Source organism: Trichoplusia ni (genome assembly GCF_003590095.1).
Source record: "Trichoplusia ni isolate ovarian cell line Hi5 chromosome 19 unlocalized genomic scaffold, tn1 tig00001014_group18, whole genome shotgun sequence".
Classification (NCBI taxonomy): Eukaryota; Metazoa; Arthropoda; class Insecta; order Lepidoptera; family Noctuidae; genus Trichoplusia; species Trichoplusia ni.
In genome coordinates this window covers 1-24,468 of record NW_020799794.1, presented here as the reverse complement: position 1 = coordinate 24,468, position 24,468 = coordinate 1, and the positions used below count along the sequence as shown (strand labels likewise).

General features: G+C 39.3%; 2 protein-coding genes across 2 annotated transcripts; one reads left to right on the top strand and one right to left on the bottom strand.

The window, feature by feature from the left end:
- Positions 1 to 186: 186 nt before the first annotated feature.
- Positions 187 to 6,201, top strand: LOC113506552 (ubiquitin carboxyl-terminal hydrolase 3-like). The gene is given in 11 exon segments (XM_026889393.1): positions 187 to 433; positions 1,191 to 1,335; positions 1,499 to 1,808; positions 1,963 to 2,221; positions 2,224 to 2,318; positions 3,004 to 3,149; positions 3,448 to 3,541; positions 4,329 to 4,460; positions 4,543 to 4,685; positions 4,879 to 5,025; positions 5,421 to 6,201. Coding segments are annotated over 11 exon segments (1,728 nt in total). The 5' UTR covers positions 187 to 345; the 3' UTR covers positions 5,590 to 6,201.
- Positions 6,202 to 13,657: 7,456 nt separating this feature from the next.
- LOC113506551 lies at positions 13,658 to 16,076 on the bottom strand. Its single transcript, XM_026889392.1, has 2 exons — positions 16,037 to 16,076; positions 13,658 to 14,757 (listed from the first exon to the last, which is right to left on the bottom strand). The coding sequence occupies exon 2, from the start codon at positions 14,576 to 14,578 to the stop codon at positions 13,658 to 13,660; it is 921 nt and encodes a 306-aa protein (XP_026745193.1). The 5' UTR covers positions 14,579 to 14,757; positions 16,037 to 16,076.
- Between the last annotated feature and the right edge of the window lie 8,392 nt (positions 16,077 to 24,468).

Sequence of the window (24,468 nt, the reverse complement as noted above, 5' to 3'; positions counted from 1 at the left end):
CTAAATTTGCGTAACTAATTTAACTTAACACACTAAATTGAACCCTCCAAAACTTTGAATAGGAAGCTCGACAAAGCTACATACAAATGTTGGTGTATCCGAACGGATATTAATTGTTATGTTTTTATGCCGCACTTGCTTTCTCGCTCACACTCTAGAAACCGGCCAATCAAATGTGTGAAATAAATATGTTGCTCTCGTTCATTCGTTTTGGGCTTGCTTTGCTTGCTTGTTGAAGGAGTAAATGAGCTTGAGGCGCTTTATTGCGATTAAAATTAATTTTTATTTAATTTTATATGAATTAAATTAATGTGTTACATATTCAATTCTATCGTATTATGAAGAATGGAATGTACACATTTATTAGATAACGTCAAGGTGGATGATTTCAACGTTGAGGACACGACGATCACAAAGAACTTCAATTGTTCAGGTAAATAGATTATTTTGCTTGTATGCAATAGGCTCTAGCCAGTTTAATAATACAAGTGTCAGTTAAAAGTCGCCGCATTGTATCTATACCGGGAGGTTAGCATGGAAAAATCAATACAACGAACTTTAATAATCAGCTGTTCACGGGGTACGGGAGGGGGGCGCGGCATGGGTGACCGTGACTGACGATGTCGCGTTTCTGACGCGATGGTTAAAATAATGCTGTACTACATCATTCCAGGCTATTTTAGACGATAAGCATGCGACCACCATGGGCTCTTAAGGATAGAATTATGGTAATCTTAATTCAGGATCACCCGCAATGCCGTTAAGCTACATACAAAACCTTCAATCGTAGAGCGTTAGCATAAAAGTCTCATTAAAAATTATCTTATTACAACCTTCTTGAACTGGTTCACATTTGTGATGTGTTTGTTTGATATTTGAATGCAGACACGATTATCTCACTATCTACATTTACCTATAAAAAGTAGGTGCTACCTAAATAACAACTGATAACTGTATTATTTATTTTTCGTTCTAGGAAGTATTCATGCATCACCAGCAACTGCATAGGATCGGTTTACTTAATCAAATTTTGTTCTATTCTGATTGTGTGAATTTCCTCTATACAAAGATGAACTTGTGACTCAAATTGATTGTAGTTAAAACAATGTAAATAAGAATGTTATTGTTTACAAATTTAGCTGACAGCTATTTCTATTGGCAAATGTAAATTGTAATTGGTTTTTATTTAGAATGCGCAGTAGAAGATCAGAACTGGTTGTGCCTGCAATGCGGGGTAGTGAACTGTGGCCGATATATCAATGGGCATGCGAAGCTGCATGCTGAAACTCTTGATCACCAGCTTTGTATGAGCTGTGATGTATATTCCGTTTACTGGTAACTTATTTGTCTCACTTTATTTCATGATTATATCTGTTTGTTTTGAGTTTCAATTCTTTTAAATGTTTAATAATAAACAACTTGTATGTTTATAACATAATTATAAGTTAGCATCAATCAACTTTTGGAAAATAATCATGTTTTAAATTCTTATTTTCAGTTACAAATGTGATGACTATGTATCAAATGATTTGGAATATAACCCAATAGAAAAAATAAGGCAAAGTATTATGCAACTAAGGAGGCAACATGACATACAAACAAATGGTAATATAGAACAAAGTGAAGATAATAGCAAGGATGGCAGTGAGGGTGGTAACAGCAGTGTCTCAAACACTTCTTTTATTGAAAAACCCTTGTCCAATGGCAGCGGTGATGATTCAAGACCTGCTCAAAGTATGCCCATGATATCATTTGGTGATTTACCCACACTTGAATCCAGTGAAAATAAGCCTTCAAAAAGTATTAAGGTAAAGTTAATCATGCCTATTATTGTTTATTATATTTGTTGGTCTGAATCAAATAAGATATCAAAGCTCATAATTCCTTTCCAGTGTAGCAAAAATTAAAAAATTCATCATCTTTGCTGGAGTTATAATTGCAAAATTAAAATGTTCTTTCCAGAATGCAGAGGAACCAGTACGTAGTCTAAGGCCTCGTTCTCGTAAGAGAACACATTCGGACGACAGCAGCTCCACCGAGAACAACACAACACAAGTACCTAGAAGTAAAGAAAAGAAATCATCACCATGTAACGGCAAAACTCTACGGGAAAAGAAAATTGTAGGATTAAAGAATTTAGGCAATACATGTTTCATGAATGCAGTACTACAAAGTCTTAATAATATACAGGAGTTTAGTTGCTATTTTAGTCAGCTGCCATCTTAGAAATTAAGACAAACGGACGGAAGGTGTATCATTCAAGAAGTTATACACGGCAGGAAATGCATGATGTTGTTATGGCTGAGGAACTGAGAAAGGTGTGTAAACTATGATTTTATAATGGTTATGTTTAACATAGTTTTTTTTTTTTTGAGATTATACAGTACCAACCATTTATTTTGCTTATGTATTAATTACATGTTATAAGTTTTGGTGTATTATATTAGAGGTATTTTCACTAAAGACAGTTTTTGCTGATATATTATTATTATTAAATTAATGATTCATCACTCAATTGCATTGAGGATAATTACTTTGATTGTTCTAGTATTACATAAGCATGTTTATATCCACACTTTGCAATAATTTGTTTTCATTCATTTGCTATCTCAAACGCATATAAATAAAATTCAAATTCGGTAATGGGAACTTTTCCACTTGTAATGGACTACTGAATGTAATTTAAATACACCTAAATACCAATACCAAATCTATCTCTAAACATACTTATCAAATAATGTGAATATGATAATAATCTGAAAATGTATGTTTAGTTAAAATTGAGTCACATCATACATGTTTTTGTTGCTGATTTTACAATATCGCCTAAATGTATGTAACTTTGTGTTCTTTCAAGACACCAAAAATAATGTCAATGATGGGTACGTGTGGTGAGCTGGTCTAAACTCCAAATTTACTCTAGCTAGACTTTTTTCTCAAGCTCTGTCTGTTTCAGTCATGATTTTTTTTACATCCAAATTATGTACTTGTATTATTTTTCAGGTGTTAATAAACCTGAACAGCGGGTGCGGTTCCAAGGGAGCTATATCTCCGGAATGCTTATTCCTTGTCATTTGGAAGGTGGTGCCTCGGTTCAGAGGGTACCAACAGCAGGATGCACATGAATTCTTGCGTTATATGTTAGACAGGTATGCTACTCAATGAAACTGATTTAAAAGGTTTGAAAGGAAGGCCCTGGATTGTGGCTTTTAATAGTATTTAAGTTATAAATTATGTAATTGGTATTCTATTCAATGTTAGTTACTTAACATTAGATTCTGTAGCTTCTGGCTATGGTTCTGGGCTTATACAATTTGACAAGTCTTTAAAAACACCTAGGTGGGATAATTTGATCCGAAATTTACTCGCTTTTGTCGAAGTCGTTATCTTCGGATATCGAGAAATGGCTTAGAGTGAAGTAGAATATAAAGTTGTGTATGTTTGCAGACTGCACACGGAGTTGCAGCAGCTGCTGCCGGGCGAGCGCGCCGCCTCCGCCTCCATCGTCACGGCCGTGTTCGGCGGCACGCTGCAGAGCGAGGTACACGACACGATACGCGACAGATATTAAAAAAAAAAAATGAGTGTTGACGTGAGGTTTTATTCGAGGCAATAGCGAATATCGAGTATAAAACCGCAGATTGTAAAAGAATAACAAATTTTTCTTTTTAGGGTTCCGTACGTCTGAACACAAAAACGGAACCCTTACAGGATCACTCGTGTGTCTGTCCGTCCGTCGCTTACAGTCAATTATCTCCGAATCTATGAGACCGATTAAGTTGAAATTTGGTACACATATCAATTCCTGTGACGTGAGCAGATGAAATCTGTATATGGGGGGTCATTTTGGGGGGCCAGGGGAAAACTAAAAAAAAAAATCTGAATACTGCATCGTGTGGCATATCAAATGAAAGGTCTTGTTGAGAAGATCTTAAATGTATTTTTTTGTAATCTTAAAATAAATAGTTTCAAGTTATTCAAGAAAATAGACGAAATTGACCATTCCCCCCCCCCCCTTATCTCCGAAACTACTGAACCTAAAATTTTGGAAAAAATACAGAAATTAGTTTTCTTCTTATAGATTATAGGAAAACCTATAAGAAGTCCATGATATTAAAATAACATGGTAAATCACTCAATATTGTGCGTACCAACTTACATTTGCAGGTGGAATGTGTGGGAGAACATATTTTTTAACTCCAAAAACATGATAGGTAACATCGTACGGAACCCTCTTCACGCGAGTTCAACTCGCACTTGTCCCCTTTTTTATTTACATTGAAACATGTATTTTTGATTTTTAATTGTACATTTGTCTTCATTCCTAGGTTCGGTGTCTGGCGTGTGGTACGGACAGCAAGAAGTTTGATCCGTTCCTGGATCTATCTTTAGAACTACCGGAGACAGGACGACATGACGCACCTGTTTCCCTTACCGACTGCTTGGCTAGCTTCGTACAGGTAAAATCACCATAAATATCTAAATTTGTCTAAAATACTTAGTCAATATGAATAATTAATGTATTATTATCATTCGCAACAGGTTGAAGAGTTAGCAGACACGGAACGCTACTTTTGCAGCAGTTGTAAATGCAAACAGAAGTCGACAAAACAATTCTGGATACGACGACTTCCGAACGTACTTTGTTTACACCTCAAGAGATTCCGGTGGCATAATTACTTTAGGTAACTTATATTTATGATTATTTTATATGACCTTGCCGCTTACGATACGAATGATGAAGAAAATGGACACTACGCCGTCCAGTGCTTTGTCACGCTCTCACAACAGTATTAATATTTCTTGTACCTGTACTTTTAACTCTTTTATAAAAGGCGTTATGCAGTAAATTATAACTAAGTCGGTGTTATGTTCCAGGACTAAGGTGGACACGAGCATATCGTTCCCGCTGCGCTCGCTGGACATGTCGGGCTTCGTGCTCAGCAACGTGCCCGACACGCGCCGCTCGGGGCTCGGGAACAACCTGTACGACCTCGCCGCGGTCATCGTGCATCATGGATCCGGGTAACTGATGTCCCACGGGGACTTGCTCTATAGCGCTGCGATATGTACCGATGTCATGGTTATTGTAATGCACTATAATAATTGTGGCTACTTTGTGATATTCTTATGAAGTATTATTATAATATATGTAAATGTAGCCTATATTGGTTATTTTTTTTATTAGTTTTGTCTTTCCTTAAATTCATTCATTCATTCATTTTATTCAGAATAAGCAATTATTCTAACATTACAAGCTCACTAGTTTAACCTTTTTATAATATTAATTATTTCAGTCTCTCACTTGGTAGACCTTAATGAATAGTTTTGTGTGGATGACTGTGTAAATGTACAAGCACATGCTACAATATTACATTTAAACTTGTAACCCGCACTGATTTGTTATGTTATCTATCCAGGGCTGGTTCGGGTCATTACACCGCTTTCGCGATCAACGAGGAGCAGTGGTTCCACTTCAACGACCAGACGGTCCGCGCGGCGGAGGCGGCGGCCGTGGCGGGCTGCAAGCCCTACATCCTGTTCTACATCCGCCGCGAGCTCAACCTGCCGCGCGCGCAGCCCACGTGACCCGCGCGGCCCGCCTGACGCCCGCCCGCCTGACCCCCGCCCGCCTGACCCACGTGACCCGCCACACTCCCGCGCCGCATAGTGCGGCTTAGGATCTTGGTGTACCTATTTAAAAAGTTAAATATCTCAGTATTGAAAAAAAAAGAACAAAAATGACCGTTATCATTATTATTGACTTGACATTTTTTGGCTTCTGGTTATCGCGATTATCTGTGCTTTTATATTGTTTTTACTATACGCAGTGAGAAGGAAGGGAGCTGTTTGACGTAAGTCAAACGTTTAGGTAGAAAAAATATTCCAACCCCTGCCGGCCTGGCTTGTCACTCAAATCTTGTTGGGCCTCTATGTACTACAAACTATGCGAATACAAACAATACTTTCAACGACACTCCAAAAGTAGGCCTTATTGTAGATATAACTAGGTCAATACTTCGACAAAACCATTGAGTATTTACTTCATCTTTTAGAAACATGTTTTGAGTGTGGGGATGAGTATGTGTGATAATATATTGCAGTGATTAGAAAATGTATTCGAAAATGAAATCATGTAATAATATATTTTTCCTGATTATTTAACTTATTGGAATATTAAAAGTTCTTACTGCCGTGGCATTCCTGTGTGTATCATTGAGCAGGACTCAATCGTTTTGTACGTTTACAATCGCATAGATTCATATAATGTTAGCTCTGAGATGAGAAAGGACGTACCTTGCATGAGAAGTACCTATATTAGAATTGTAGTGAATTCAAAATATTATAGCTATTATCATATACACAAAACTTTGTTAAATATTTTCTAAATACGACTTTTTTCACTACGCAGTTTTTCAAATATATTTGTCGACTTTGTAATGTTAATGTATATCTTATAAAGTTTCCAGTCGCCCGAAGCACGTTCTCGGCTCTAATAGTGTTTTACATTTTGCTAATAGTACGCGAGTTGGCGCTGCATTTAGGAAGGTCCTAGTAAGTCGACAGATATTGCTATCGATGGTCGATCTAAGCGAACAATAAGCGAAGCCACGGTCAACGTCAATTGCTCAAGTGTCTATAGATTCAGCTTTGAACCACCCACATCTATCTGCATTAACTTTGGGTACATTATCTGACCGTTGGTTCATATTACAACGTATTTGCGTAAAAACGCACCTACCCAAAATGCAACGCTATCTCCCGCCCTATAAACAGTTACATCGATATTGAACTAATCATAAAACGTTTGATGTTTGTTTGTGTAGACAATAATTAAGCTTTGTAACGCCCTGCCCAACCGTCGTTTCTATGTTAACATAGCGCGTACGCGGGAATTCTTTCCTTCCTCCCGCTCCCGTCCCGCTCCCGCCCCGCGCAGGACGACGCGCGATGTCGCTCGCCGCTCGCGTGATCGACAGTTCGCTCCCGCCAACCGCCGCAGCGCGCACGAAATCGTTGCGCTCGCGACCGTTACTAGTTATTAAGAATATTTACTGTGTATGAACATTGTGTGCCTGAATAGACTATTTTTAACTCTAATCTTGGTTTTACTTCAATTTGCGGAACCCAGAACTCAAACGAATGTTATAAGTGGCGCTCCAACTCGTGGCCGCGAACCAGTTTAAACCAGTTTGTGCTTGTCGACCGGTAACGATTTTTCGGTGTTAAGTTCCTGTGTTCCTGTTCTCTGGTACCTACGTTAAGAGTGAAGATGCCTCCACGTAAAGTACGAACTGACCCAGGTGACCTTGACGCGCAGGCCAGCTCGGATGAAGAACCTGGAAGATCTTCGTCAGTGCTCATGTCTGGGGACCAGCTGACTTCATTTCTGACCGCCTTCGCGAACACTCAGGCGGAAGCAAATCGGCAGCTCGTCGAATCCCTCATGGCATCGCACGCGGCGCGTGGTTATACCGCGACGCCCTCACCGACACCGTCGTCGTCAACTAGTAAATCAGGCAACATGTCCAAGTGTACGGCACGTTTTGATGGTCAAAACCGAGACCCTGAAATGGTAGAAGCCTTCATTGACTCCGTCGAAATGTATAAGGAGTGTGCATTGGTTACCGATGACCTTGCGCTTCGTGGTCTCCCGATGCTGCTACACGGCGAGGCTGCAGTATGGTGGAGAGGGATCCGGACGGAGGTGTCCTCGTGGTCCGAAGCCGTCAAACGACTACGTAGTATGTACGGTACTCCGTGTCCTGCTCATAAGCTGTATCGAAAGATATTCGCAAACGAACAAAATGAAGAACTCGCGGACTCCTTCATTGTACGTTTACGAGGTATGATCACTAAGTTACCTTACGTATTACCCGAAGAAGCTAAGTTAGATATTATATACGGATTATTACATAAACGTATTCGAAAGCGATTACCCCGGGACACGGTTAACACTATTGAGTCGCTAATCGACAAAGCCCGAGATATAGAAGAATCTATCACGGAACATTCCAACGCAAGTACTTCCTCGCAGTCGGCGCCAACGGAGACGACGCAGCCGCCCGCGCGCTGCGCGCAGGCCGGCCCGCGGCCGCCGCGCGCTGCTGCTCCGTGCATCAATTCGGCGGGAAACGGTGCAATGACCCCGACGCTCAGTGGTGCGTTAGCGCAGCAGTCGATCTCGCGTTCGCAGGTTCGATCCGTACGTAATATGTGCAACGAATTGCAAAGTGCCGATAATAATAATACCGCGAGTGTATCAAAGTTGTTTTGTGTGTATTGTAAAGGTCGAGGTCATACGCGTGAATCGTGTCCAAAGAAAGACTCTAAAGTATCGTCTAGTAATAATAAATCTAGCCTTATTTGTTATGGTTGTGGTGAAAAAGGGTTTGTTCGAGCAAACTGTCCTACTTGTAAAAGTAATGTATCGAGTTTGAGTTGTAATGTTATTAATTCAAATGAACCACAACTTCAACATAATGTATTTTATTCACTTACCACGGCAGAAGACTGTATTAATGTAAATACAAGCACGAATAGTATCATTATGCAAGACCGACCTATATTAAATATTGAGATATTAGGTTATAGTGGTTCAGCGCTTATAGATACTGCCGCCCGGCGTAGTATCGCGGGTTCAACCCTATATAGACTACTTCTACGTTTAGGTGTCAAATTTAAGTCTCAGATGATGTCGATTAGACTTGCGGATGGTAGTATTCGTACGAATATCGTATTGTTAGCATGTGTTAATGTAAGTTGTATGTCTCTGTGTATTCCCATTGAGTTTGTGGTTTTTCCCGATGCCTCAAATAACGAAACGCTATTAGGGATAGATTACATTACAAAGTCTAAGTTGGTGTTGAATTTTTCCTCTATGACATGGTATACAGCTGATCGGCCTCAGGTCATTCACCCCCTACTGACGGAGAGTTCTCGCGAGGCGGTGGTGGAGTGTGCTTCTCTCAGCCTACTGAGGGGAGATGAGGGCACTCTGTTGACTGAGGAGGAGCGTGGTGGCTTGGAGAATTTACTTGGTGAGTATTCCGATATTTTTGATAAAAACGGGGAACCGACGCCATTTGCCGAACATCATATTGATACGGGCGATCATCCTCCTATTGCCGTGCCACCGTACCGTGTTACGCCAGCGAAGAAGGAGTTAATTCGCATGGAACTAGATAAAATGTTAGAAGATGGAATTATTGAAGAGTGCGAGTCTGCATGGTCTGCACCGATTGTTTTGGTGCCTAAGTCCAATGGTGGGTACAGGTTTTGTGTTGATTATAGACGCCTCAACGCTGTTACGAAAACAGATGCGTATCCTATGCCGCGTATTGAAGAGTTGCTCCAGTCTACTAAGAAAGGTTGCGTGATGAGTTCCTGTGACCTTCGGAGTGGCTATTGGCAATGCAGAGTAAAGGATCAGGATAAAACCGCGTTTGTCACGCCGTTTGGTACGTATCGGTTCTTACGAATGCCTTTTGGTCTGAAGAACGCGCCGGCTACGTTCCAGAGGCTTATAGATCGCTTCCGTTCAGGATCATCACTCAAAGATGTCATCGTACTGACGTACCTTGATGATATATTGGTGATATCTGACTCATATGCTCGTCATTTGCTAGATCTCCGTGCGGTATTTGACCGTCTCCGCTTATTTAAGCTCCGTGCGAATCGGGACAAGTGTGTCTTCGCCAGAGAGAAGGTTAAGTACCTCGGTCACGTGATCTCACCTGAAGTATATCCCCGGATGAGGAGAAGGTGCTTGCTGTGGTAGGTATGAAAGAGCCTATTTGCCTTCAACAGCTGCGCACCTTCCTCCAGACGTGTTCGTGGTTTCGTAAGTTCATACCAGACTTCGCGAAAGTGGCCGAACCACTTACTCGATTAACTAAGAAGTCTCAGGCGTGGGTATGGAGTACGGAGCAAGGTAAAGCTTTTGAAACTCTTAAGAAACTTCTGACCACAGCACCCATTCTTGTACAAGCGGACTATACGAAACCATTCGTATTGCGGACTGACGCTAGTAATTACGCACTAGGCGCAGCCTTACTCCAGGGGGAGTCACCAAATCAAGAACATCCAATTGAATATGCCAGCCGTCTGCTCACTCCAGCCGAGCAGAATTATTCCACCACGGAGAGGGAGGCTCTCGCAGTGGTGTGGGCAGTGGAACGTTTCCGAGGTTACATCGATGGTCACCAGATCAACGTGATGACAGATCACCAGCCCCTAAAATGGCTTTTTACCCTCAAGTCTCCAAGTGGCAGATTAGTACGTTGGGCCCTGAAGTTGCAATCGTTCGACCTGCGTATCGAGTATACCCCAGGTAAGGTTAACGTTCTTGCCGATACGCTCAGCCGCCCCGTGACAGACGATGGTCCTGCAACCGAATCGGCTGTCTGTCCTGTTGTTGTTGACGTACCGCGCTGGAATGCATCTTCCACCCGTGATGCGCAGTTAGCTGATCCGGAAGTTGCGAAGATCATCCATGACCTCGAAGGTAATGATGAACTTAACATAAATCGTTGGTCTGAGAGAGGCTATCTCCTGAATCAAGGTGTCCTGTATCGGTATGTCCCTGATACTGATTCCGAGGAGCCTCAACTCGTCGTACCGGAGAGCCTGCGGAATCAAGTCATGTTCGAATGCCATGACTCGCCTACCGCCGCTCATGGTGGGATTGATAGAACAATACATCGTATCTCGCAAAGATTCTATTTTCCTGGTATGAGATGTTTTGTAACCAAGTACTTGAAGACTTGCATCGAGTGTCAACGCTACAAGCCATCAACTCTCAAACCAGCCGGCTTGCTTCAAACTCCTGTCCCGTCTCAAAGGTTTGAAAACTATCGCAGTTGATCTTTTTGGTCCGTTGCCTAAAGGACTCCAAGGTGAGAGATGGATCCTCATCGTGGAGGACACCACTAGCAAGTGGGTGGAAGTCTTCGCTCTCATCGAAGCTACAGCAGAGACGTGTGCTAAAACTTTGGTCAATGAGGTATTTATGAGATTCGGTCTTCCTAGGCGGATGATTTCTGATAACGGAGTGCAATTCGTTGCAGACGTTATGCAAAAAGCGATGTATGTTCTAGGTGTGAAACAAAGCCTGGTGCCCTTATATCACCCACAGGCGAATCCAGTCGAGCGAAAGAACAGGGACCTAAAGGCTCAGCTCGCCATCTTAGTGGAAGGTCGCCATCAGACTTGGCCAGAGGTATTACCGTTTGTACGGTTTGCTTTTAATAGTTCAGTGACTACATCCACGGATCGTACCCCAGCTTACTTGACGTTCGGTCGTGAGCTGCGGTCACCCTTAACTGCTCAGGCAGATCTCCGAGTAGTGGTGGAATCGGAGAATTTTGTTCCCCAAATTACGCCTTATCTGCTGAAACTCGCAGACACCGTCTCGACGGCCAAAGAGACTCTGGAACGGCAGCAAGATGTCCGTAAGTCATATGCCGATAAGTGTCGGTCGTCAGCTCATGATTACCAGGAAGGAGACTTAGTCCTAATGCGAACCCATACTCTCAGTAACGCATCAAAAGGTGTCACCTCGAAATTTAATCCGAAACGGGATGGACCGTACGTCGTCTCTAAAAAGGTGAGTCCTACTACATTCCTCCTAGCTCATGATAAGACAGGAGAAATCATCGGCAAGTATCACGTATCAGATTTGCGTCCTTACCATGCTAGGGAGGGTGAATGTCCTGAGCCGATTATCCCTAAACGTAATAGAGGTCGCCCTCGAAAGGTGACCTAACCGCAGCGCTTTTCTTGTATTTGACCACTCGGAGTACCTTCCGCTGGTCAAAAGGGGGAGAGTGTAACGCCCTGCCCAACCGTCGTTTCTATGTTAACATAGCGCGTACGCGGGAATTCTTTCCTTCCTCCCGCTCCCGTCCCGCTCCCGCCCCGCGCAGGACGACGCGCGATGTCGCTCGCCGCTCGCGTGATCGACAGTTCGCTCCCGCCAACCGCCGCAGCGCGCACGAAATCGTTGCGCTCGCGACCGTTACTAGTTATTAAGAATATTTACTGTGTATGAACATTGTGTGCCTGAATAGACTATTTTTAACTCTAATCTTGGTTTTACTTCAATTTGCGGAACCCAGAACTCAAACGAATGTTATAGCTTGACTTTAGTGAAGATTCGATGTAACTTGAGTACTATGTAGCACTATATTTGCCTAATATAGAAAATTAAAATAACATTGAATACTCATAAAAAGTATGCAGATGTTAACAAATCAATAGAATATATGGATTTTGAGCTTATCGTATTTTGAATGTATGTATTTGAGGAAGCGTGACAGTTCGTTGACGTTGCGGTGGTTCCGACGCGTCAAGCCATAACATGCATTTCACAATTATGGATAATTTCATGATACTGGTATTGTGTTTAGTTATGACTGGCCATTTGCAGTACTATGTATGATACTTTACATTCCTTGCTCCACATCTGCTCGATTCATTTTGATAATTATTTTATTGCTATCATCGGTACTTAACAAAAATATAAAATTGTATAAATATAATACAAATTTATATACTATCAATTAAGGCCATTGTCCCTGCGATGATGATGAACTAACATCGTTATGAAAAGTTGAATCGAGTAGCGCAGCATCACCCTAATGGATTATAAGTGATTTAAATCTTATTCTAGTTGATAATGCGTGATGTTTTCATGAATGTACGGTTTGAGATGAAACAGATAATAAATAAAGGTATTCGTCTAATATTGGTGTCATTTCTCAATATATTTGTTTGCATAGACTAGTGCGGTATACGAACATAAAAACATTGGCGTTATTGATATAGGGCATCACATTCATAACGACTTTAAACGTTCGTTTCTTGTGTAAAACATTGTGATAGTATAATCTTCTGTATGTACATAAAGCTGTTTTATTATTGTGTCGTGAATCTTTTTGCAAAGTACCTTTGACTAGCAGGTTTATTTTATATAAGTACTTCAATTACTGGAAGTTGATAGTGATTGAATTTAATAAATTCGCCAATATAAAGCACTCCTTGTTTTATTTCATATTTTGATTCTACTTACAACAGATGCATTTTATAAAACGTTTGTACCACGGCAGGCGCTCCGGTGTAATGCTGCCCATTGACAGGCGCAATGAGAGTGATGACCTTACCGGCGCATATGCGTACCATTCGGATGGCTTCAGTGAGGGCCTGGCATTTTTCTCCCATGTACGATCATGACTGACCCGATGACTATGACTAAGCCTATGTTCATGATCATAATCACTATCATGTTCATTTCCATTCGGCAAATGTACGTGCACCTTACCCGTTTCGTAATTGTAGTCGGCAGTTACTTTCTCTTCTTGGGTTTCACGATGCCAATCGGCACTAGTTCTTAGAGGCTGTGGACTTGGGTCATCGAAGTGATTAAACATCAGATGTCCCTGGGGCTCTACGTAAGGAATCAATGTATTGCATAAAACTTGTTGATTATTTTCAAATTTTAATTCATGATCTCCTCTGTCTTTGACGCATTCCAGTAAAGTGTCCAAACATTTTATTTTATTTAATGGACTGAGCTCTTCTTTTTTTGATTTCATTGTTATATCTATGCTTGTCGGTGTTCCTGTAGACCTTTTGTCTGGTAACTTCTCATTTACACTTACATGGACATCCACATCGACTTGTAACCTAAAAGGTTTGTCTTGTGGTGATTCATCAGCCTTTTGTTTTCCTCAGCTGATACGTTCACCAATTTGGGAGATTCTAAATTCAGGACTGTGTCTTCCCATCTGTCTTCTTCGTTTTTTTGGTCTTCGGCGTCTCTCGCGTGGCGATAGCGCCATCCAATTGACGATGTTAGTGCTCTCTCACGTTTACTAACTGACCTTCCACTATCTAATTTGTCACTTTCGTTTAAAAACCATCCATTTTTGGGTTTTTGAAACTTCGATGACTTATTTGATCCATTCGAAGATGCTTGTTTCATGATGGGTTCAGATACTTCTGTAACGGTGGATAGCGTCGGAGCTAAGTTGAGCCGAGGTATGTAAGCGGGGGGAATGGGTGATCCTATTCGGCGAACATTAGTGCTTTTATCTTTAGTGAGTTCTTCATCTGTTTCTATGGAACTGGATGTAGAACTACAGAGTTCTCTGCCTCCTATGTTGGTGAGTTCATAATCATCTTCTGATAGTAAATGTTTATTTTTAAATGAATAAATCCAAATAGTTCGAGTCTCTTTATCTAAATCGGTCATTACCTCTTTATTATTAGGTTCCATTATAATATCGTTGGAAGTTATAATTTCGACGTCTGCGAACTCTTCCTCTGATGATGTGTCAGAATTAACGAAATGTTTATTGATAATGGTGAAACAGTTAATTTGGCGATTGATCAGATCGTTATCCTCCACATGATTTCCTGCGACGTCTGAATATAATTGATTGATTAAATGATTATCTGTGTCGGTAGCTGTGTTTGTAGAATGGAATCGGTTCTCATGATTTTTGCGCCACCTTTCTCTAGCCTTACTGTTTATCTTATAGTTGTCTTCTATTTGCTGAAGCCTCTCGTTGTTCATGTAGCTCCAGGCGTGATCCAGATTTTGATTGGGCCCTTCATCCGGCGACGGCTCGTATTCATCAGAACTATTTAATTCTATTATTTCTACAGCTGTGGGTTCATCCTCTTGTAGCCATATTTGGCCGACGAGGATCTCTGGAGTGACGGTGTTTATATGGGACGGTATGCGATTTATGTCTGAAACAGAGAGGGTAGTCGTAAATCACTATCATCTTTACTAAATTTTCAATAATCTAGACATACGCGTAAAATATAAAGGTTTCGGCAGCCTGCACAAGCACAGTTACAGAATTGTGTTGTCCCTAGCAGCGCCCTGTATTATACTAACCAGATAACTTAAACATACAGGGTTATATTTGAAGGACCAGCCATTTATTTTTTCACTTATTTCTGAATGTATAATACGATACCGGAAAAAGAACTAGTGAGTAGTTTTACTTTTTTTCTGAGTTAAAATAAAGAACGCATTAATAGTCAACAGCACAAGTCAGTTAGGTATTTATTATTAATAATAAAATAATATCATACTTGCCGCTTGTAAATTTTCTTATTATCTACTGTTAAAGAGCGGCAGAAGGCATCTTGCACCAAAGTGTTGGATTGAATGGGGAACTAGCTAGTTAGGGCTCATTGTTCTAATAATGTGTTTAAGAGGTTATAACTATTTTGGACATATTAAATGCATTTTTTTACAGTTTCAGTTATGAATTCACTCTTAAGGTCGAATGATAAGAGTTAGCTGGTCGTTCAAAAATAATCCTGTATATAACATACATATAAACATAACACACAAATATCGTCATCATCATTGTACAGTTTTTGCTGAATGGAATTCGAATCCACGGCCAGCCTTTATCGAATAGTGTCAGAACTTACTGTTTCAACAAGCCAGTAATAAAATAGGTCCCTACACACTTAAATTTGGACCTACAGGAATTAAATACTATTCTTACTTATCAAAAATATTCTACTATACTCCATGGTTTAGATCCTTGAAAAAAGTAAACTATCTTGGTGTGCCTTTCTACACAAACATGATAAGACTGATATATTTCAGTGGTATACTTATTTTTTGTTGGTTCACTAAGTTTATTTACCTTTTTTTAAGTACCTAAACAAATGGAGTATAGGTAGGTATATAAATCTCATTTTTACATCATCAAACCTCCTTAACTAAAGTTCTTGAGACCAGATCAAGAGTACGAAAGAGATTTTGTTGATTGGGGTAAAGAGGACGATAATAATTGAGTAAAAATGAAATTGGAGTGTTTAAAAAGAAAATTGCAGTCTTTTTTTGCTCTGAAAATAAAGTATTTGCCGATAATGATATAAAGGAAACAGCTCACGATTGAATAAGGTATTGTTGCGATTAACTTTTTTACACATCTGTATTCTTTTCATTTTCGATTACAATTAGTAAATCATATAATATTCCTAGCAATTACGTAAGTATTACCTATTACACTGACATTTCTGTTGTCATACAGTTTGTTATGTTTTTCTTTTTTTGCCTTACATAATGGCTACTATTTTGAGTAAAAAAGGTCTGTTATTGCTCGGCGATTTTATCATATGTTTAAACTATTTGCCTTTTGGGGGCTACTCACACAAGACTGAAAATGAGAGAATGACCTGTTTTTAGTTACAAGAACTTTCCCTATCATTTAGGTAATTTCTATACATGTATACTGCTTACGAAAAATATTTTCATAAAAAGCATTAACCAAAACTTTGCGACGAAGGCATGAAAAATTCTCCCTGAGAAAATGTTTTCCATAAAACATTTTGTTGGAGGGAATAAAAATCTAGGAAAGCAATTTAGTTAGTGCTAAAAGCCTGTCTTACATGCGGTAGGAAGTGACGGGGCGTCGGGTAGTGCCACTGTTGGCGAAACAAAGTGTAAATGGATTGATTGCGCCAATTCCCGGCTACAAAGGGAGGCAAAATTGCATTAAAAGCTCCGTGGCGCGGGCCATTTGCCAAAGCACTTACTCCATTAGGAGACTCCAAATAACGTTACCTTAGTGCGGTGTTAGGCAATGTAGTGTTCGAAAGTGAAGCAAAACTTGCGTTACTGTTTGTACTGAGCATGTTTTGATGTTGGACTAAAATAGTTCTCAATTGATCGGAGATATTATAAATATTGATACTTTGAACCTGTCATAGTTACTATTTATCAATAGATGTCGATACACCTAGGTACGCCAGTGTACCTTTATAAGAGTCTGCAACTAGGGTGTAGTGGTTGCGTAATTCTTTAATAGGGTTAAAGAATTACGCAACCAAACTTAATCCAAACTATTTGCTATTCTTGAGCAGTGACCATCATAGATGTAGAATAATTTATTATATTTCATTCACCAAACATAGTATCGTCATTCGTTTAGACAAGTTATCAAGCTATAAACGTCTCATAAACCTATGAAAAGTATTAACAACTGAACAGAATATTTCCTGGAGTTGTCAACCTTTTTTGCATGTCGTGTTATTCTGTCGTATAGTTTAATACTCAGACCGCTTGATGCGGTGTACGGTGTGAGAAACGCGCGGGTTTCACAGCCCTGTACGCGCGACAAAGGTTAATTAATTAGATTACGCTGCGCTTGAGTGGCCGGGCACTCATTGCACAACGCTAATTCGCAAATTAGCTGCCGACAAAGCGGGCTTTTATTCGCTCCATTACGGGAGTGACGTGTTTCATCTCTATATTTCACTTAATTTCTAGTTGATTTTGAATACTAAGCAGATGTACGTAGCCGTGCTTTTACGTACTTGAGTATTTACTAGACGTTGAATTGATTTACTTAATTTACAAAATGCAAAAAGGTTGTGTTGACTTCAAATACCTACATTACGACAATTGATAGTGTTTTAAAGTAAACAATTAAGTGCTCTAGCCGCCACACATTTACATTATTATTATACTTAATTATCACTCACTATCTGAATAGATAAGATTTAATTGTATGTAATGGCAAAATTACGCTCCAAATAGGTCTGCTTGTATCCGCCTTTGTTTTAAACAACAATGAGTAAATGTAGTAATATAACAAAGATAAAACGTTTGCCGCGGAAGCAAAAATATTTGACAAACCATCCATTAGCGGGCCCTGAGAAGATGACGAAAATGGCGGCGCCCATAACCAATAATTATAGAATTTATTTTTGTCTATCAAAATATTTTTAATTGGTTTTAGAGTTGGAAAATACTGTAGTATATGATTAAGGTGCTACAAAGCAGTATATTTGCTTAATGGAAGAGTGTTCGAGATAAAAGCTTGCGCTATCGAGGTCGGATCTGAGCGGTAATTAGAGGGGCCGCGCCGCGCCTCGCGCCGGCTCTTCCTTACATGCCCACTTAAAACTACACCGCCTCCTACATGACATTATCTCATTATGTACTGAAACTACACAAATGTTACAACATGACCGACAATATTTGCTTATCTTACCTTTATACCTATATTTCTTTAGCAAAGCTTTTGGTTCCGTCCACCAACTTCAAAGTTCGCTACCTACTTGAAACAAAAACTTGTGTGACGTTTGAACTGTACGTTTGATAGGTACACGATGACGATATCCCAGATAACAATATTCTATATTTTTCAATTAAGAACCAATTAAAAATCCAAGTCTATACTTGTTTCTTACGTATAAAGTTCAGTCAAAAGAAACTTTATGTAAAGTAGAGTGCTCATTCTTCCCTAATCTTAGTACCTGATCTATTGCTTTTAGTGAAATTGCCCTATAAATATTCAGGAAGAAGGCGAAAAAACTTAATAATGGAGTATCGGGCGACGTTAATTGCAAATTACACGTGCATTAATGTTGAAGCCTCGTGTGGCGAATGTTTTAACGGTCAAAGTTCGCTTGCACTCGGTAAAATCGCTTATCATAGTGTGCGCTGGATCATGACTCGCGGTAACGTGTTATCGCCGAACGTAGGTACTGCTTTATTAACATAATTTAGGATACGTTAGACTGCACATTTTTTTTGGCGCAGTTTGACATCAAGTGACATTTAGAATTGGTACGAGGTAGGTTAATTAATTACTCCGCTGCACGCCTTCAGGTTAGTAGCTTTGATTTCGAAATAAAAACGCTAAAAGAAATGTTCAGTTTCCTCTAAGTATTTTGAGGGTTGGAAATGAGGCCAAAAATAAAGCCACCTTCCAAGACAAGTTTTCTTTTTCAGTTCTAAAGAGAAAATTCGTTTCTTTTGTCACCCCAGTTACTTAGGAAGTAGAATTGGGTTGATGCCATAAATCATAAACCTTTCAGTATAAATTTCCATATTCAGGTTAAAATACAAAACAAACAAGTTTAGCAAACAATTTTCCGTGTAGCACGGTCTCAAAGTTTCTATCTACAAACTAGGAAAACATGTTGGTGTTGGTGATAGTGAGAGATCCGTATCGCTGTGCGTGCCTGACGCCGAGTGCCGTAAACAACCAAACATTAGCTTGCTATAAAACAGGAGTACGCAACATTTTTGTGTATATTTTGTTTACAGCAAAACAATGAAGAATGAGAAGAAATATTAATGTTAAGTGATTTCGCAGCTATGTTTATCAAGATTGAGTCATGTGGACCTGGATAAAAGTTAGTAGTCGGTTGTAAATTGCTTTACTCTACCGTTAATAGCCAATGGTAAAAAAACAGACAGATAATTCGCTGAAGAACCCAAAACATTACCTAAAAAACAGTACCCAATACAAAAAAATACTTAAGTAAATACCACCAAATGTTTACCACCTCACTATATTTAGACGCAAATGGAAGCCATGATTTGACACTTTTGTCTACAAATGTTTTTAGGAAATGTTGATGTTGAAGTGATCCAACGCCGTCCGTCGCCGATGGCGGCCGCTGGTGGCTAATTGAAACGTTGCCACACGAAATTACCACTTAATTTCACACTTTCTATATATAATAGAGCCAATATGGACGCAAAGTTTTAACATGATTTATACTTTTGTGGTGAAAGGAAATTAGGTGGTGCGAACACATAATTTTGTTAAAAATGTGTAAAAAAACAAATGACTACTCTATGTTGGAGCGGTGAGTTTTCTGGCAACCAACCTGGCTTATAAATAAGGAATTCTACAACGGTTCTCTTTTGGTTTTAGATCAGAAGCAACTTACCTCATGGAGTAAGAAACTAGCCCATGAATATTCAATTAACCACATGCCTTACAATATTACGTTCGTAATACTTACTTCTACCTTAGTGCCTGTAAAATGCGACCTGATTGAAACAACATAATTATTTTTTCCCTTATTATTAAACTACGATTTTACAGTATCAGGAATATAACCGCAATGAAATATATAAAACACGTAAAACACTTAGATTTCGATCACAACAACCGGAAGATGAATTACCAAACCGTAGTTATTAGCACTTAAAACACACCAAATGGTGAGAACGTTTTTTTATCAAGAAACAAATCAATTATATGAAAAAACGATTTCACTTTAAAACAAAAAGGATCAATGTGAGTTTTTGTTTTGGTTTTTTGTGTGCTTGTGTGGAGTGTCAATTATTTCATCAGTAGATGCGCCGGCGCAGGTTAACACGTCAGCGTCGTAGCTAGCACCTTTGATGTGCATTTTTGAATTAAGAAAATGTTGTATTTTATTCTGGCATTGGGAATGTTATGTCAACATGAGTACAGTATAACGTGATTGATAATATTTTTCTCAGAATTGCTTTGTGTCAGGTGTCGCAAAAATCTACTAAATTCCAAGTAATTGCTAATAGTCAAGTCAATTAAATTCAATACACAACTACACTCAGATTGCAACTCTCTTGATCTGGACAAACATTGACTTCCAATGCATGTACGGTATTATAAAATTACACAGTCAACAAAAACCTTCTTTTAAAGTAGGTTAACAACAGAACACCTTTATCACGTTATTATGACATGCCTAGCTTCCGGAGGCGGCCGCTAGATGGCGCTGTGCCGTGGTTAGAGGCCGCGCCGCTGTTGATTACAGGCCGGCTAATGCAGGCAGCGCACACGGTCACATCATGATCTTTGCTTTGCTTTTCTTTTATTACGTAGGTTTGTTTATGTAACAATGTTTGTATTCATGTTTTGTCTTAATTTTAAACATGGTTTTGAGATATCTTAGATTGAGTCTAGTTTGTAAAGCTGTTAGCAATTTCTGTGCCCATCTAAAAACTACACATTTGATAGTTTTGAAATATAAACGTAGCATTCGCTGTATTTTTATCTTAAGGTCTTTAGCATATACCTAAGTCTACAAAATTATATAGATTTTTGTAAATCTAATATTATTATCATTCAGATTGGATGCAATAGTATTATTTCATCCAACTACTTATGCATAACTTACGTCATATTCATTGTTTCAGCATCAACTTAACTGATGAACATTATTGTTTAGTGAACGTTCACTCAAACAATTGATCGAACAATGTTGTCGTAATAATAACCCACGACTTAACAAAACAACTCCAATATAACAACAATAATACGTAACTTTCAGTTCCTATAAATATACATTACTCACTAGTAGTAAACTAAGCAAGCAATAAGAGACTATTGTAGGACTCATCTCAAAAAGTTTAGCCACTCGTAGACTATGGCTACGCGATGTCTACGCCGCTACGAAATTAGCTGTCCTATAAAAGACTCTTAACTAATCGACGGTTACGACGCGCTGCAAAAACTTTATATTTGCTGGTAGTTTTTTTTGATGCAAAATTAATTAATAGATAGATTTTCAAGTTACACTTACTTTAGGGTTTGATTCAAAATAAAGAAACCCTTTTTATAAACTCAAAAGGAAACAAAACTTCAACAACAATACTAGAGAATGTTTCCACAAATTAAGAAAAGGGTTATCACGTCAATAGGGACACTTGATATTGTTGTGCCTGTCTATAAATGGTACAGAAATCAATGCGGCGTTAGTCGACATAACGCTTTGTTAAAAATAAAACGCCAGTGAGACTAATTGAAATGCTACATTTACGTCAGCGCAGTCGAATAGGGGCACTGCTCGACGCTTACAAATATAAACAATCATTTGGACAGTTCAAAGAGCGGAGCCGTGTAGCGCAATGCTGGGGGTGGTCCAAGGAAGAGGTATGGCGATAATGTAGGAAATGTTTATGTTTAGATTTCAAAATGAAATGAAAACAAATTATAGCTAAGTGCTTTGATATGCTTATAGAAATGACCAGTTACTAAAATCCAACGATCAAAGCACCAAGATTTATTTTTTTAGAACTGTTAGAAGTTAAGGTTATTGAATTTCCCTGGCTGTTCTGTATACATCTCTGACAGTCGTTACGGGTAGCCAGAAGCTAGAATGCGTGTCAACCAGTGTTACAAAGGGAAAGAGTATGGCTGAGGTAACTTGGTTCAGGAGGTCCGACTGGCAGTCGTGATATGACAGTCTTGGTCAATCAAAGAACGCACTAAAAGTGGAGTCAGAGAGTCAGGTCAGCTTCAATACGTTCGATTGCTTCAGTAGGTTTCAAACATTAATTTGCTTCATTTGAAGTAGTATTCTTAGCTATCACTGGCCACCTCTTACAACTCGCACCACCGCTTGGCTCGCGCCTCGTCATCGCGCCGGCGCCTTTCAATTCACATCTCAAACGTTTGGATACTCCCCCACAATGGCCGGCCACAAAGCGCCCACGTTTGCCGCCTCGTTATGTAAAATCAGCCAAACAATACGCGGTATCGCTTTCTGTAAGAACTCAATCAAATCAAATTAACAATAGCCCTTAACAACCGTTTTATTAAGATCTATGCGTGAGTTTTAATTTGAGGTTCATAGAGATCCTTTATTGTTGGATGATTATTTAGAATGTTTCGGGGTGTATTGTGGACAAAGGTGCGCCAATCAACGCCACGCTGTCTCACGGAGACGTCAGCCTACCTGAGACAATAACCATTGTAGTAATTATTAAAACAATGCGTTGTATAGTTCACAAAGAAAGCACACGATGCAGTTTGTAGTTTCGTTTGACCAATCAAATAATATGTGATTGTTACTTAAGGAACATTACGAGTGGTGGGATTTCACGATTGTAATAATACTTGTTCTTCGTGTGTACATCTTCAACAAATCTATGATTTGAAGTTTTAAGGTTTAGCAAAACGAGGAAGAGAGTTGGTTGAATATTTTTTATATAACGAATTATAAATTTTACTAGAATTTTTGTAACCCTAACGAACGATGCGGAGAACATACAAAACTTCAGCCATTTTGATCTCGACATCTATTAAAAAGGAAAATTGTAACACGTGCCTGAATAAAGAAGTCAAAGTACCATAGATTAGGAAGCTAGTGTAAATACGCGCTCGTTTAAAAACAAACCGAGAAATGTATTCACCCCAATAAAGGAAACGAACACATTCGCGGGCGTCTGCGGGAGCGCGGGGGGCGAGGGCGCGGGGGCGCGATGCGAAGGGCGGGAGGGGGGGGGAGAGGTACGCGGTGTATGTAAAGCTTCGTAGACATTGTACATAACAAACATTACCACACAAACAGAGCGCCTCCGCTGCACGCAGCACACAGGAACAGAAGAATCACTTACAATTGTAGTCTATCAACTTGGTCGGATATTTCGGTTATAAACAAATAAGAAAGAAGAGAGAATTGTTCATATTTCCCATTTACGAGATAGCCATTTAACTTTATTTGAAAACAGATAAGATTTTGGCGTGACACTGGCTATCTATACTTAACCACATTCCTAATTCAATAAAAGAAAAGATAAACTTATAGCAAATCATACAAGGAGGTTTACTAATTTATTATCAAATAGATATGATTGAAAACTTTTTTCTAAGAAATCTGGTACGGAGTGAACCAGATTTCTTAGAAAAAAGTTTTAGTTTTTATTATGCATGTTTGTTAGTTATAACTGAATCATTTTTGATGATGAACTGCATCAACGCGTTGCATGACAAAATGGTAGATTGTTTCTCAATTTTATTGTAAAGATCTTATCGTAAATACTAACTACTTACTACTACAACTTCTTTTCTGCTTAACTATTTAAAAAAATCAATATCCATCACAAGTCTTATTAAATCGACAGGATTCGTCTATCATCATCAATCCACAGTAGAACTTCTGTAATCCCTGCTCCTAGTACAGACAGGGGCGCTCTGAGCGGCACCCCGAGGCGTCGAGTGGCGCCACATTAGCATACACCCTCACTCGAGCGCCGGCTAACCTAATACGACGTATGCCAGACGTGGACGCATGTACGTGCTGAAATTGTTCACACGACCACTGTACAAGCTCACTACGACTTGCCAAATTTTAAAAACTGTTTTTCCTATCCGCTTTTGTGTGCGTTTGGTTTTCTTTAACTTTTAGGAGTGATGTCAAATTGAAATGGATTTATTATTTATTAGTATTTGAAAACATCATAATTAAACATTTAAATGAAAGGAACATTCCGTTGAACAACGCTCAATTTGGGTTCCGCCGTGGATTGTCAACTGATTTTGCCATATTTACATTAAAAAACACACTCTATCATTACATTAATAGAAATACCACAACATACGCTTGTTTCTTAGATCTGAGCCGGGCTTTTGACACAATTAACTATGAAAAATTATTGTCTAAATTAAGAAACACAAAAGTGCCCGACAAAATAGTAAACTTATTGGAATATTGGTATGCAAATCAGGTTAATCAAGTAAGATGGGACAAATCCCTATCAGACACCTACAAACTGAGCTGTGGTGTAAGGCAGGGGGGTTTGACATCACCAGTTCTTTTCAACCTTTATGTAAACGACTTGATCGAGGAGCTGAGCAGCGCCAGAGTCGGATGTCGAATTGGAGGTGTTAGCCTAAACAATCTTAGTTACGCGGACGA